Source organism: Chrysemys picta, chromosome 15 (genome assembly GCF_011386835.1).
Source record: "Chrysemys picta bellii isolate R12L10 chromosome 15, ASM1138683v2, whole genome shotgun sequence".
In the NCBI taxonomy this organism is placed as follows: Eukaryota; Metazoa; Chordata; order Testudines; family Emydidae; genus Chrysemys; species Chrysemys picta.
In genome coordinates this window covers 16880766-16896270 of record NC_088805.1, presented here as the reverse complement: position 1 = coordinate 16896270, position 15505 = coordinate 16880766, and the positions used below count along the sequence as shown (strand labels likewise).

At 38.9% G+C, this 15505-nt stretch overlaps 1 protein-coding gene across 1 annotated transcript in view; it reads left to right on the top strand.

Annotated features, from left to right (window-relative positions):
- PPIL2 (peptidylprolyl isomerase like 2) overlaps positions 1 to 15505 on the top strand; it is a 139376-nt gene that overhangs the window by 26682 nt on the left and 97189 nt on the right. The window contains exons 6-8 of the mRNA XM_005281101.5: positions 1383 to 1434; positions 8702 to 8793; positions 11079 to 11168. Coding sequence (XP_005281158.2) covers positions 1383 to 1434; positions 8702 to 8793; positions 11079 to 11168 — 234 coding nt within the window. The remainder of the gene's footprint in view (positions 1 to 1382; positions 1435 to 8701; positions 8794 to 11078; positions 11169 to 15505) is intronic.

Sequence of the window (15505 nt, the reverse complement as noted above, 5' to 3'; positions counted from 1 at the left end):
AATTGATCCAACAAGTCTCTGCACAAAGCGTATGCAGATCTACAAACAGTAACGAGTAGATATCTGTCTAGGGATACAAAGAGGAATATAGCTCCCTGCCTCCTTTATTTGTTGATTAATTGATTGTCTGAAAGCAGAACTAGTTGTCTTTTAAAAGGCCTTTGTTGTAGGAGCTCCGAGCAGGAAATCTGGCACTGACTCAATTTTAATGACAGCCTGTATGTTTCTCAGACTAGGTTTTTTTTATTATTATTTCTGAGGTCCTGACTCCGCTTACAAACCTGTGGTCCATCATGATACATTGTATTGGATGCTCTGTGAGTTTCGGGAAGTGGCCGTTTTAGTTTTACTTGCATTAGCAATAGCCATTCTTACCCAAATTCTTAAGGTTGTAAGGGCCTGATCCTACGAGGTGCCCTCAGGCCATTGAAGTCAATGGTAGTTGAGGGTGCGCTGCACCTGAAAGAGGAAAGCATTCAGCTACAGGATTGGGCACTAAGGTCTGATGATCAAACACTTAATTCTGTCCTATTGAAATAAATGGTGCTCTGCGCTGGAGGATCCCTATGCCCATGCAGAGCCCTGTTGATTTCAATAGGACTTTGCTGTGGCCTGCCTCCACCGATCAAATTGCAGGATCAGGGCCTGAGAGACTCCCTGTCAGGTGATAAAAAAGTAAAAGTAATGTAATACGTTTTAGCAGGCCAACTTAATCTTCCCCTTAACTCTAATTCTCAGTCATAAAATCCATGGAACCCTTGCTATGGTATCAGCTGTATTAAAAATTCTTAACGACCAAAAATGTACGTTTCCTGAGAGTTCACATCACCATTCTTCATTACTTCTGATGTTTTGCTAGTTAGTATGTGAGCTGATGTATAGTCTGTTAAAGCAAAAGGTAAACGATAGTTACTTTAGTGTAATTGCAAAAATAGTTTGCTTGCTTTACGCACTCCGACAGAAATGCCTTTCAGAGTTGTCACTTTTAATCAACAAGAATATCCTTCAATGTAATGTATTTGCTGCAAGTTATTGCCTCTCATCTTTTCATGCTAACCCCCTTTTTAATTTGTGCTGAGGCAAAGTATAAATTGAACTATTTAATCTCAGGTTTATTACATTTGTATTAGGACAATACTGTATCAAGCTACAATACTGTAATGTGTTTCCCTGTTCTCAAATTCCATAAATATGATTTCTGGGGATTGGCTCTATCCCTTTTCATTTCCAGAGTTCCTGTGATAAAATAACAGGTGGTTTATTATTGATGATGATGCAATCAGTGTAATAATAATGGGCTTCATTAATGCCATGATATTATTTTATTTCTGAGGTCCGTGTTAGCAGTGATTAATTTTTCCATATTTTATTGTATCCCTTAGAAACTAGATGCCAAATCTCTTGTCAAGCTAAACTTCGCTAAAAACAGTGAAGGTGAGTTGGTGCATTCTTTATTTTTTCTGAGCTCTTTTACAAACCAGGATTCTCTTACAGCTGTAGGTTCATGTACTAAAGTAACTTGTGTTACCTTCCATGTAGGATCATAATTTTATTTTTGAGCTCTGTCACTGATTGTTGGAATCAACATGTTCTTCATTAAGGCCCCATTTCTGCCACCTTTACATTGAGTAGTTTCTATTTCTGAAAGTAATCACATTTCGTTTTGTGACTGCTCGCCGAGTAAGGTACTACATGATGAGAGTAAGAGTTTCTGGAAAGGTGAAATTACATGGTGTGTTATCTTTAGCCGATACCCACAACTACTATAGCCAATTTACTACAGGAATCTAAACCTGTACCTTAACCCTTCACTCTGGCTTACTTTAGTATCCAGAGATAATGTGCAACAGAATATAAAATAATAAAGTCTTCATTAATGTTGCAGTGTTATGTCACAGCATAATTAGAAGTACATTAGCCTGGAAAAGATGTTAATTTTCCCATGCTAGTTATTCCCTAGCTTCCCAATCAATTCAGTGGAATCGTGTCTGGCTTTTAAAAGACCAAGGGAAAGGGAGATGCTACCTTTGCTAAGGATATAGTAACACTGTGGGAAAGGGAGACTCTCTCATATAGAAGTTGATGGAGCTCATTGTAAGTCCGTGGGGCGTTGTGACTCAGCAGACTTCACTGGTCCTCCTTATCAATCCTCCATGATTTGAACTCCATTTTGAAGACACTGGTAAAATTGGGGGCAAAATGCTCAATAACTCATTTGACAACTCAAGATAATTGTTTTCTGAGGAACATGTTCATGGCATTTTCTGAATAACAACCTGTTAGAGAAGAGCCTGTGGTTATGCTTCTGCTGGCTTAAAGATGTAAAATCAAGGATCAATCCAGAACCACCAATAATATAAGGGAGAAAATTATAGTTTGATTTATAATACTTGACTGTAAAGTTATTAGAACATATAACATGCAATTAATTTATGAAACCTCTGTGAAGCAGATAATTATCATAATCTCTTTACTGAGGGGAAAATGTAGGCAACAAGGTCTCTAGGCGTTGGAGATGGGATTAGAATTTATAAGTTTCTAGCTCCTAAATCTTTGGCTAAATCCACGAGACCACACTGTCTGTCATAAGAGTTCTATGATTGGTAACCGATTTCTTTAGAGTTCTGCATTCAATTGACAAATCTTAATGCCTTTAAAACATTGTCATAATTGGTAAAACATCAACAAATTGATAAAGGTTTTAAAAAACTAATAGCAATTTTTGGGTGCACAATTTACTATAACTCCAGCTCAGTACTTTCTGAAAATAAGGCAGCTTTTGGGGATCTCAAGTTGGACACCCCAAAATGGAGGTCACGTTTGGAAATCTTGGCCATTATATTTTCAGCTCACAATTCAGGGCATTTTGCTATACAGCTGCTGTTAACTCAAGTGGGACTAGCTCAACTAAAATGACAAGTTTAGCATATTAAGGAGTCATAATAGAGACTCTTAAGTATAAAGGAGCCATTTCATCATGAACTGTTATTTTTTTCCACTTACAACTTTTTGCAAAACAGTGTCCTTTGGGCTGCAATATTTTATGCTTAATCTCAACCCAAAGGTGAATTTTTAATTTAAATATTACAAAAATTGCAGGCCGAAGAGTAAAGTGTGGGAAGAAAAAGATGTGTTTTTTAGAGGCATTCTCACCATTTCTTTTTTTTTTTGCTCTCCCATAGTTCAGTAAAATTGCTTTCAAAAAGTCATTCTTGAAATGAATGCATTCCTCCATGGGCAATGTACATGAGACATGTTGGAACATAGTTTGTTTCTAAACCTTGTTATGAATATTGTAATTCTTTAACCTTTTTCAGATGAATTAGCTTGTACAGGTAAAGATTAGAACGTTCTCAGGGGTCCAGGGTATATAATAATGTGCATCATACATCAGGAGTAGGGATATAACTAAAAAGGCATACGATTTATGGTTAGGCTCTTCATCCTTAGAATAAGTAACGAAGAAGAGCTCCCCTTCTAGTAGGTGTATGTGTCTCTGTCCCTGGCTTTCTGAGGTGGCCCATTACTGTCACCAAAATTGTTTCCATTCCATGTCCCAGCCTGACTGTAAGAAGTCCAGCATGCTGGAATAGGTCGGATATTGGAGCCTGGTTGGCTCCACCCTCTGATTTTCCCTAGAAAAAGAGGTTGGAGACAGGTACCCAGATTTTCAAAAATGACTAGTGATTTTGGGTGCTTCAGTGTTTGAGTGCCCAACCTGAGAGACCCTAGAGGGGCCTGATTTCACTGCTCTACAGCCAAAATGCTTCTGAAATAAATATAGTCAAACTTTACTAATTCTGGGTCACTGAGAACGAAAATGATCCTTAAAATTGTTGATTGGCTCTAGTTCTCAATATATGCTATTGGGTCAGTATATACGACCCTTGACTTGGGAATGGCGGAGGATAAGTGAGTTTTAAAGGGAAGGGATCTCAGTTTAAACCAGAAATGACTAAAATACATCTTTGACTGGATCTATGAATAAATCTATGACTGGGTTTGGACAGTACTTGCTTTTTAGGCAAAACAATGAATGATGCAATCTGAAGCTGGTATTGCGTCATACATGATGTGAATTGCATCATGTTATTCCTAGAAGTCATGGATGATGCAATCATAACGAAGCTTACATCACTCTGCTGAACAAATTGACCTATATCTAGAAATCATACAGTGTCATGCTCTCTTATTTGTCAGTGTTTGATTTTGCAAAGGGACACATTTCTGTTTAGCCAAAGTGAGCAGAGATGCCTTGTACTTGTGTGAACAGTGCAGATAACTTCTGCTATGTTTGTGGTGAAGTGACTTTTGCATCACAAAAGCGCAGTATAACCACTATGGTTAAGAAAGCCTATCACCTTTATTTTGGCTGCAAAATTGGAGATAAGGACAAGAGGTGGGCCGCACACATACGCTGCAACACTTGTGCAACAAATCTTCGCTAGTGGTTGAACAGGAAAAGGAAATCTATGCCTTTTGCAGTGCCAATGATTTGGAGAGAGCCAACAGATCATACCAGCAATTGTTACTTCTTCAGGGTGCCTCCAGTTGGGAAAGGTGTGTCAAAGAAGAAAAAGTGGACTGTGCATTATCCAAACATTCCATCAGCTATATGCCCAGTACCCCACGGAGAAGGACTGCTGGTTCCTGATGCACCAGAGTCATTCTCACTTGAGTCAGACGAGGAAGAGGATGAAACTTCTGGTCCTGAACCATCAATGTCACAGGACCCACATTTTCTCCCATCCTCCTCCTCTGAACCACACCTCATAACACAAGGTGAACTGAATGACCTTGTCAGGGATTTGGAACTACCCAAGAGTAAGGCAGAGCTGTTGGGCTCCAGACTACAGCAGTGGAATCTCCTGGCAGGTGATGTTAGGGTTTCCATGTTCCGTGACCGTCAAAAGGATCTTGTCCCATTCTTCTTCAAGGAAGGTGATCTTGTAGCCTGCAACAACATCGATGGTGTGATGGCAGCCCTCAACATCATTCACGATCCAGATGAGTGGAGACTGTTCATTGATTCATCGAAGACGAGTCTTAAAGCTGTTTTACTGCATAATGGCAATGTTTTGCCATCAATTCCAGTTGGTCATGCAGTCCATATGAAGGAAACCTATGACAACATGAAACCACTTTTGAGGTGGATAAACTATGACCAACATCAGTGGCAGCTTTGTGGCGATCTGAAGGTTGTTGCTCTCTTGCTTGGTCTGCAGACTGGATACACAAAGTACTGCTGTTTTCTCTGCGAATGGGATAGTCGTGCAAGAGATTCCCACTACATCAAGAAAGATTGGCCACTCCGACAGTCATTGGAACCTGGGAGGAAGTGTGTTCAGCATCCACCACTTGTTGAATCAAAGAAGATTTTGTTACCACCCTTACACATCAAGCTGGGTCTGATGAAGAACTTTGTCAAGGCCATTGACAAAACACAAGCAGCTTTCAAGTACCTCTGTGGAAAATTTCCAAGGTTAAGTGAAGCTAAGATAAAGGAAGGTGTCTTTGCTGGTCCTCAGATTTTTGAACTTCTTCGAGGTGATGCATTTGACCATGCAGTGCGTGGCAAGGAAAAGACGGCATGGAAAGCCTTCCAGTTAGTGGCAATAAATTTTCTCGGAAACAACAAGGCAGACAACTACAGGTTGTTGGTGGAAAACCTCCTCAAGGCATACAAAAGCCTTGGTTGCAACATGTCACTAAAGATACATTTTTTGCACTATCATCTAGATTTTTTTCCACCGAACTGCGGAGCAGTGAGCGACGAGCACGGCAAGCGATTTCACCAGGACATTGCAACAATGGAGAAACGCTATCAGGGCAAATGGAGCCCATCAATACTTGCAGACTATTGCTGGACAGTGACAAGAGATGCTCCATTTAATGAATACAAGAAACAAGCCAAGAAGCGCCGAGTAGACACTGAATAGGACTAAACTATGTACATAATAGTTTTTTGCCTTTTGTTTCATAATAAATTTTATTTATATAACCATTTTGCTGATTTTTTTTTAAGTGTTACATAAACAGGAGAGGTGAAATATTATCATGTAAAGCAACCATAAACACATGAAAAGACCTAGGTTTACAATTTGATTAAAACTCTATCTACACAATATACATAGACATAAAATGTAAAAACTTAAATATCTTAAAACAGTAGCCAATCAGTTGTTTTAGTTGTCATATTTGAATTCAGCACATCAAAATACATAATAAATAGCACATTTTATCTCTGAAGCAGACGACTTCTCAAAAATTGTAGACCAGTGTTTTCAGAGAGTGCACTTTGTGACAACTAGGTCCCTTTATATGGTGTCTCAGGTAAATCACTAGTATCTCTTGAAAATTTTGTGTGGTGTGGCTATTGACAACTAAATCTTTTAGGTAGGGGATGGTTGCTGGAGGGGCTGGCAATATGGGAGGTGTTTATTCTGAATGAGAGAGTGGTAAGAGCAAAGGGAGGTCTCTGATCTGTGTATGGAAGGGAGAACATGAGGTTATGGGGCATTAAGGCTGGAGTTGGAACCGTCTAGTAGAATTTCCTCACTTTTTACAGTGTAAATTTGTAACTAAAATAATGCCACTTCTTTTGGAGGAGGAGTAAATTCTCAGCTTTAACAATGTATTGGCTTTGGGGAATACTGCTCAGAGTTTACCTGTGGCTGGGAGAGTCAGTAACCAATTCTTAGAGCATGGGCCCTATTGCTGTGCACTGATTGCAATTTCACTCCTGACCTTGCTGGTCAGGATGGAGATTTTGTTTTTGGTAGCAGGAGCTGATACTAATAAATATGATGGGGTTGCTCCTCAGAACCAGTTATACTCAGAGGAAAAGAGTCTCCGCTACTGTGAAATGCTCTCTCGTCAGAGCAACTCATTGTACGTGAACTACATGAGCTGCCATGGGTGAGAGAGCCCATGCCATCTGCAAGGGAAAGACTTGTCGCTTTCAGTTAACCCTTCTCTCCTGAGGTTGTGGGTGAACTGGCAAATGTATACTGAAGTGCAGGCTGCTAGCCAAGACTGGTGGAATGGGGTGGGGGGGAAGCACTTACCACTACTGTGGGCTATATGTAGCTAGCGGTGTCATCAGTGTGCAAGTGCCAGAGTCCGTGCTAGCAGGCTGAAACGCTTTGGGGCAGGGATCGTGATTTGTGTTAGTACAGTGCTAGCATAGTGGGGTCCTGCTTCACAGCTGGTGTGCACAGGCACTACTACAGTACAAATAATAACAAAGGCGAGCTTACGGTAGCAGGGAACTGTCAAAACAGTCTTTTTTTAAGAAGAGCCCATCGGGTGGTGCTAGATGAAATAAAAGGGCTACAGTATGAAAGGAAGAGAATTGATCTTTATTTCTGCCTAACTGCAGGCATTTCTTAAAACATGGCTCATAGAATTTTAACACATGCCCAGGTGTCTGTTCTCCTCTTTCATATAGAAAGTGGGGAGAGGAGCGATTACAGGAAAAGCCATGTAATGCTCTGTCTTTATCTGAGCACCTTCCATTCACATTAAGATGGAGCACTATCTTCATGGAGTGCTCTTGTGTGTTAAAGATTAAAGCAACTGCAGTTTCCTTTAGTTTAGGTAACTTGGGGACAGGCCTCAGGCTCTGGGTAGCTTGCTTGTGTGTCCCTCAGTGGGACAAAGTACTGACATCCCACCATAAAACACCTTCTAAATTTGCCTCTGAAGCTTACACAGTCTCATAAAGTGGATAACTTTCCTTCAGTTTTGGGTAGATTAGTAAATAAAAAAATCCCCCAAATTTCTTATCCTTGCTTTTACAAGTCTGAGACTGAAGCACTGTCTTTCGGTGACTCTAGTGGGTGAATATCTGTAGGAGCTTCTCTGTCCTGTTTTGGTGGTGCTTTGAGCTATCTTTGAGTTCTCCCTGTTTGTGATTTATCAGATTGTAATTAGAAGGAAAAGAATCAAATGAGCCAAAGCTGTTTCCGAATTCCCGATCTAGGAAACTGATCAAGAATTAATAATAATCTTCTAATTGCTTTCTGCTAAGTTTATCCATACATTTTCTTGATCCGTTGGCTTTCATCACTTTCTTGACGTAAGATGTGTTTAATATTTATGCTGACCCTCTTAGGAAAATTTACAGCTCAATTTGAGCTGAAGCCAGGTTCTTTATTGAAAAGCGTGTGCTTAAGTTTAATGGAATTCTGTTTACTGAGATTGAATACGAAGTGTTTCCTTTTCTTACCAGCAGAACCTGCAAAGGGCACCATCTCATCTGCACCTCTGCTGGATATAAACCAAGATATGTTCCTGAGAAGGATGCTGAAAACGGGGTGGTGGGGGTAGTGAGAAGGCACACTCAACAAGAGTGTCTTGGTTATTACGATATTTATATTGTGATACTGAGTAGACACCAACCTCATTATGTGACGTACTGTGTTGCTCGCTACTGGATGGTAGACTTCAAAGACCCATTTTTCTCTCTTGATTTATAATTCTTGTAGGTGTCATTCTACCTCACCCACTCACAAATACTAGAGAAACAAAGCATGAATTAAAAAAAACACTAATTGTACACTGAACATAAAAAATGCGTTTTTATAAAAAGAATGTAAATATTCTTCACAAAGCCAACTAAAGCAACCATTCCATTTGTCTAAACAACCATCAGAAACTCATGCAGAATTTGTGTTTTTTTTCCCCTCCTCCCCCACAGGTAAATACCACTGTCCAGTGCTCTTCACTGTCTTCACCAATAATTCCCATATAGTGGCTATCAAGACAACTGGAAATGTATTTGCTTATGAGGTAGGCTCTCCATTGCATTTCACTGTTAATGTTTTACACTTGTAGCATCTTTCGTTCAAGGCTCTCAAAGAGTTTTACAGAGGTGGGTAAGTGTTATCCCTGTGATACAGACAGCGAAGCTGAGGCACATAGAAGTGAAGAGGCTTCCCTAAGGTCATGCAGCAAACTAGGAGCAGCATGGGGAATAGAACCCAGGTAATCCTAGTTCCCTGCTCTAAGCCACGCTATCTCCATTAGGGTGGAATCGACCCCTGTGCCTAGGGCCAGCAAGAGGCCTATACACTGAAATCCCACCTAAGTCTTCAAAATAGGTCTGAAATGGAGCAGAGGCCTTTGGCCTTTTCACAGGGATGAATTTCACCCCTTATGGACAGATCGAATGATTTAAGATGCATATTACTTTTAAAGCCTGTCATTTGAGTAAGCTGCATGTAGCTGAGCCCGAGAGAGATTTGTAGGCCAGAATGTTTAACTCCTGATTCACTGTCACACGTTTTTCAGTTGAATGAACAAACAAATCTTCTGTGAACCTAACAACATTTCTTTCTAGTACATATCCATGCACAAAGGGCAGATTGCCTGCTTCGAATCTTCTTCAGTAAGCAAGAATATTTTAACTGGAGTTGGAGAAAAATAGATAACTTATTAGTGGACATTTGAGATCTTTCCTTGAATGGCATTTTTCAACTTTTTATTCACATTTTGTGAACATTTGTGTGAGCAAAAGTTTGTTCATACAAACCTTGCCATACAATCAGTTTCAAACCGTTGGGTGATCATGTACACAGCTTGACTATCCAGTATTGTAATACAGTGGGTCTCAACATTTCCAGAATACTGTAGCCCTTTCAGGAGTTTGATTTGTCTTGAGTACCCTGACTTTCAGATAACTTAAAAACTATTTGCTTACAAAATCAGACATAAAAATACAAAAGTGTCACAGCGCACTAGTACTGAAAAATTCCTTACTTTCTCATTTTATCTGTATTAAATTTTAGTTTGTACTGACTTTGCTAGGCTTTTTATGTAGCCTGTTATAAAACTAGGCAAATATCTAGATGAGTTGATGTACCCTCTGGAAGACCTCTGCATACCCCTGATTGAGAAGCACTGTAAGAAATACATGCAGTGAACATTTGTCAACAGTCCACAAGCGGGAATTCGTTCACACAAAACAGACAGCAAACTGTTTGAAATACTGAAATTTAAAACAAAACAAAACAGTTTTTGTACAATTGCAAACAAGAAAAGCGGCTAAATTCACCAACCCTTCCCCCCCACCTCCACCCCAAAAGAACCACCCCAATATGTTGTCCCAGTTCTAAATGGCATTATATGTTTTAAAATCTCCAGTTAGGGGAACAGATGAGACTGGGTTAAAATACTTGCTATTCTCTTCTGGAAACATGGATACTAGTTTTGTTTTGATTACAAGTAAAAATGACTTAGCAGCCTAGTCCTTAATAGATGCTTGCCCATATAGTAAAACTGCTACCCATTTTGCCACAATTTGCATACCCTGTTAAATAGACGCTCAGCTGAGCAGATGTGTGGGGAAACTTGTGAGCAAATGCTGTGCATTATACATCACTCTGGCCAGTGTAATTTATCCCTAGGTTATATAAGCCACGCATTCATTTCTAGACTTTTTTAAAGTAGCAGAAAAAATATTAGCAATTTTGGTTCTGGGTAGGAGAAGGCACTTGAGTGTGAGTACATCTGTTTCTTTCCTTTTAAGTAAAGCTGTGTCTTTCATGAAGTGATGTAGTGATGATTCTGGTTTGATTATTTTATTTGTTGAGGAGTACAATGCGTTTCTTTGATGTTGATTCCTACCATCCTGTAAACTGCTGCCCATTTTGTAAATCACTTTCATTGCACCTGTTAAATTAGAGATTAATATTGCTCCACACATAAAAATGTGGTTCTGTGCATTTTAACTATAATCTAGAAAACAGATGACAGGATTTTCTTTTTGTGCTTTTCTTTCCATTCTTATGTGGAATTTTGTCTGAAAAACATGTAGCAACAATGTATGTAGCTACAGAGTCCTAAATAAAAGATTTTTTTATTATAGATTGTTGAGTCAAATGGTTAGGAAAGAAATACATATGTTTTCCAAAATCAGTAAAGGAGCCCAGTGAAACAATGTGATCATCTATTGGAGGTGAATGTCTCTAATTTGTTTACGTCATCCTGTATATTTTTAAGGGGTGCAAGATGTCTTGCGTTTGCCTAGCAGATAATTTCTCATTTTAATTTCTTGTTTTCCACCTGGCTGTTAGGCAGTTGAGCAGCTGAACATAAAAACAAAAAGCTACAAGGATCTCCTGACAGATGAACCCTTTACTCGGCAGGACATCCTGACACTGCAGGTAAACCTCCTCTTGTTTTCTATTCTATTCTATGTCTCATGCCTCCTAATATACCCTCTTTTGGAGTGGGTTGGGGAGTATTAGGCAGACTGTGTACTCCCTGTTGCATTGCTAATATAAAATGACGGCTGATTAGAGAAACAGTGTTTTGTAGTGAGTAACAATCACATCACTTTCATTTGTTCTCCAGATGGCAAGCCTTAGATATTCCGTATAATTTTCACCAGAGCTGAAGTGAAACTCTAATCAGATTATTTTTCATTTCATATAGGGTTTGTCTTCATTACGGTGCTAACTCGGCACTTCTGCGATCGATTGGCTCAGTGGTGTCGATTTAGCAGGTCTGATGAAGCCTCAATAAGTAGATAGGAGAGTGCTCTTCTGTCTACATAATTAATCGACCTCAACGAGAGGCAGAAGATATGTCTATGGGAGAGCGTCTCCCGCTGACATAACGCGGTGTAGACACCACGTTAAGTTGATGTAAATTACATCACTCAGGAGGGGGTTTCACCCCGAGCAATGTAACTTGTATTGAATTAAGCGGTAGTGTAGATTAGGCCATAGTAGATCGTGATTAATTAATTTAGCAGGGAAGCCCATTGTGGGTTGCTGAATTTTGTGGATTAGTAATTTTGTGGAGTAAGCGTACACATTGGGTAAAAAAAATATACGCTGTTCTTGTATGTTGACAAGTGTACGTGTAATTATGTAACACATTATACTATACAAGTAAATGTATTGTACTGTGGTGTAACCATAATGAAATGTTAGTTATAAGTCCTTGCTATTAAATCTTTGCTTAAAAGTGGCAAGAAACCATTGGGTTATTGTAAGAATGATCAGATTTGCAGTTTAGCCAAGTGGGAATTAGCCAGCATCTACTGTAATTGTTTGTTAACTAGAAGGAGCCACAGATGGCCAGAGACTTCTTTGTCTAACTAGCCAGTCAGATGGCCAATAATACATGAACCATGTTGTCATAAGAAATTAAAATAATCCACATATACATTTTCAGCTATTTGAAAGAAAAAAAAATGATTATATTAATACTGTTTTATTTTAGTGGTGATTTTTAAAAATGCAAATCTCAGCAAAGTAGGTTTTTCAAAATGTCTCTGCATTTAGAGGAAAACTGGCAGCAATGCAGAAATCTTCACCTGAATATGTTTTGCTTATGTCTGTTACCCTGTAAAATCTGGGGGTGGGGGGAGTGCGTGTTTTTTTTTTTTTTTAAAGAAAGTTATAAAGCTAGAAAGATGTAACTGTGTTCTAGGTAGGAATAAAATGTAAAACTTCAAAGAGAATTAGTACATTTACAAAGGAAGTTGGGGTCTTTATTTTCTCTGAATGTGAAGTGCTACTAAGGTTATGGTTTTTTTAGTGAGTTTACTAGTACTGGAACCCATAATAAGAGACTGTAAAACTACTTTCTAATCTGCTGTAATAGACACTTAATTTACAAAGAAATTTACTGTAAAATCAGTTTAAATTTTAGACCTTAAAATGATTTGATTGTTAAGCTTGCATTACAGCAAGATAGAAATTTGTTTTATATTGGTGGATCATGCCACTGGAGTCACAGATTAGTGCATATCTCTTATGAATGAGAGAATTGTCACCAATGGTAGGCTGATAAATGCAAATTTAAGCTGAAAATGTTCCTCAAATTTATTTGTTCATGGGAAGAAGTGTGCTGTTTCCTCTTGTATTGCTGTGCTGAAAAGCATGTGTACAGTTGTTCCCCCCTCCCCCCCCCCCCACTCCCCTCCCACACACACCCCAATCCTTCTGGCTCTATGACTGTTCAGGTTACTACAAAATTAAACATTTCAGCCCAGTGAATGCAAGGCCCACAACTTTCCTCAGATTCAAGTTTCAAAGCTTCTGACAGGATGATATTTGAATCTAACTGCCAAGATGCTAATGGTTTTGCAATAGTAATGAGACAGTAAGTGACTATTGCATTTGCGCCATCATTATGGAAAACCAAACAGTTTTGAAAGAGTGATTAAAATCTGCAGTCATTTAAATAAATGTTAGGATTTTAACATGTTCCATAGGTACATATCTTAAATATATTAATAAAACCAGTTTTCTGCTACGCAACTAAATTTACTGTATTTAAATGTTCCTTTCTAAGCTGTCTTAGATGCATAAATCTTCCAAAAACTAGCATGACAAATTTGTGTTGCTTGCAGGGGGATTATATGAATTTACTTGCATTTTACTTCTGCCTCTTCTGAGAAGTTGTGTTTCTCACTCAATTGCCAGCAGTTCATATATATTAACATAAATTAATTAAGCTGTGTACCAATGACCAGTCAGCCGTATTTACACCACCACCACCTATGTGGAGATAATAGCCATGTTGTTAAATTGCACTTTTGACACCACCCATGAACTCATCTAGGATGACCTGCGTAGTATGTGTGTGAATTTGCTACTCTTAAGAAATGCGCTCATGCTGACTAAACCTTTCTACTACACCATTGTGTGGTGTAATCTATTTTATTTTCTCAGATCTATCTGGAAACCACTGAAATACAGGAGAGAAATTTGGGTCAGTGGAATGCTGAACACATTTTGAGAAACCAGCGTGCAATCATTTTAAACACGTTTTGCTTTTCTAACTCAACATTTGTTCTATATTAAAAACTAAATTGTGTAGGCCATTACTCCCAAACTGTTCCTATTTTGGGGGGGAAATTGTCATTGGGATGAAAGTCAGTTTATGTATAGCAGCTTTCAGTGGCTGAAGGAGTTTGTTTTTAACACAAAATCAGTGCTCATGCCAGCCCTATTTTCGTGTATGCAGTAAATTCTCATCTGCCTGGTTGGACTATGCAACATGAACTACTTTTATCTGCTCAGGCATGCAGCAGACCACTGACTAAATTTGTCTCTGTCTCCCCACAATTGGTTCTGCAGCCTCAAAATATAAGAGGTATTTTAAAAGTGAACAAAGAAAAGGACTTAAAGGCTGTGACAGGAAACAAGAAAAGCTAGGAGATTCACATTCAATGAGGAAATGAACCATTTGTGTCCTCCAACATACCGGCATAATGGGGTGCACTGGGGAAATAGCATAGGGACACCTGTTGTGTGTAGGTGTTAGCCGATACAGGAGTGTGTCAAAGGGGTCAATTATCAAAGCAGTGCACAGAGACTTGGCTGTGTAACTCTCATTCAGGTCAATGGGAGTCATGCAACTGAATCCCTGTATGCTGTTTTGAAACTATTCCGTGTGTTACTTTTCATTCTTAGGCAGGAATTTCCAGGGGTTTTTGTCATGATCCTCATGATTTTGTTTTTTAATGTGTGAATTCATTATTATTTCCCATGTACTGTTTCCTTTTGGCACCTTAGAGACTAACTCTAATGACTCCTCATTGTTTTTGCTGATAAGGACTAACATGGCTACCACTCTGAAACCTGTTTCCTTTTGGTAAATCATTTAGAAAAAAGCCCAAGGTCTATGGCTTTCTTCCTTACAAACTCTCTGTGTCAAGATGACCCTGGGCAGTGAGTGACTTCACCCTTGCAAGCCCTGTCACTAGTTTGCTTTGTTTCTTAGCCAAAGATCATCACTGAATTTTGTCATGATGAGTTTGCAGCTGGAACTCTGGCTTATGTACGTTGTCTCTTTGGAAAACTTTCAACTATATATTTAAATCTTTAATTGTCACAGGTTCCCTCGCTTTCCCGACATGAATTGAATGTCCTTGTGTCTGAGAGAGCAAGAGCTGAGAGCTGGATTGGTAGTTCTGACCCTGCTTGCTGGCAAAGTATCAGGCATGAAGGAGGGGTTTCTATAAAAAGCATTCTTTACTTTGCAAATAGCAACTGAATGGAACTGTATTTTTAGTAACTCAGTTTATCGACAGAAAACAGACTCTGGAAATGCTTCATCTAAATGTCCTAGGAAGCACATGTGTTACTGTAACTGATTTTGTAGTGAAATATAAATAGAGTTAAAGTGGAAAGCTAGATCAATGTGTGTTTCAGGTATTTTCCAGATGTATGACCACATTTTTCTTTGCTATTACATACAGCAGAATCCTACAGCTGCTGAGGATATATTTGTTAAAATAGCAAATGACCCCTAAATTAACCAGCCTTTAAAGGTGTTTACCTCTTTTGAAGAAGGTGGAGGTGTGGTGTTTTTAATACTTGTTCTTTCTAGAATAGAATTACTTAGAGGTATAACAGAAAAATGTTATTTATTCCCAACTGCCAACACTATAATAACAAGTTGTACAAATACTGATCAGACTTTTTTGTTCAGCTTTGCTGATGAGCATCACCTCAACTGACTGGATATGTTTATTGCTTTA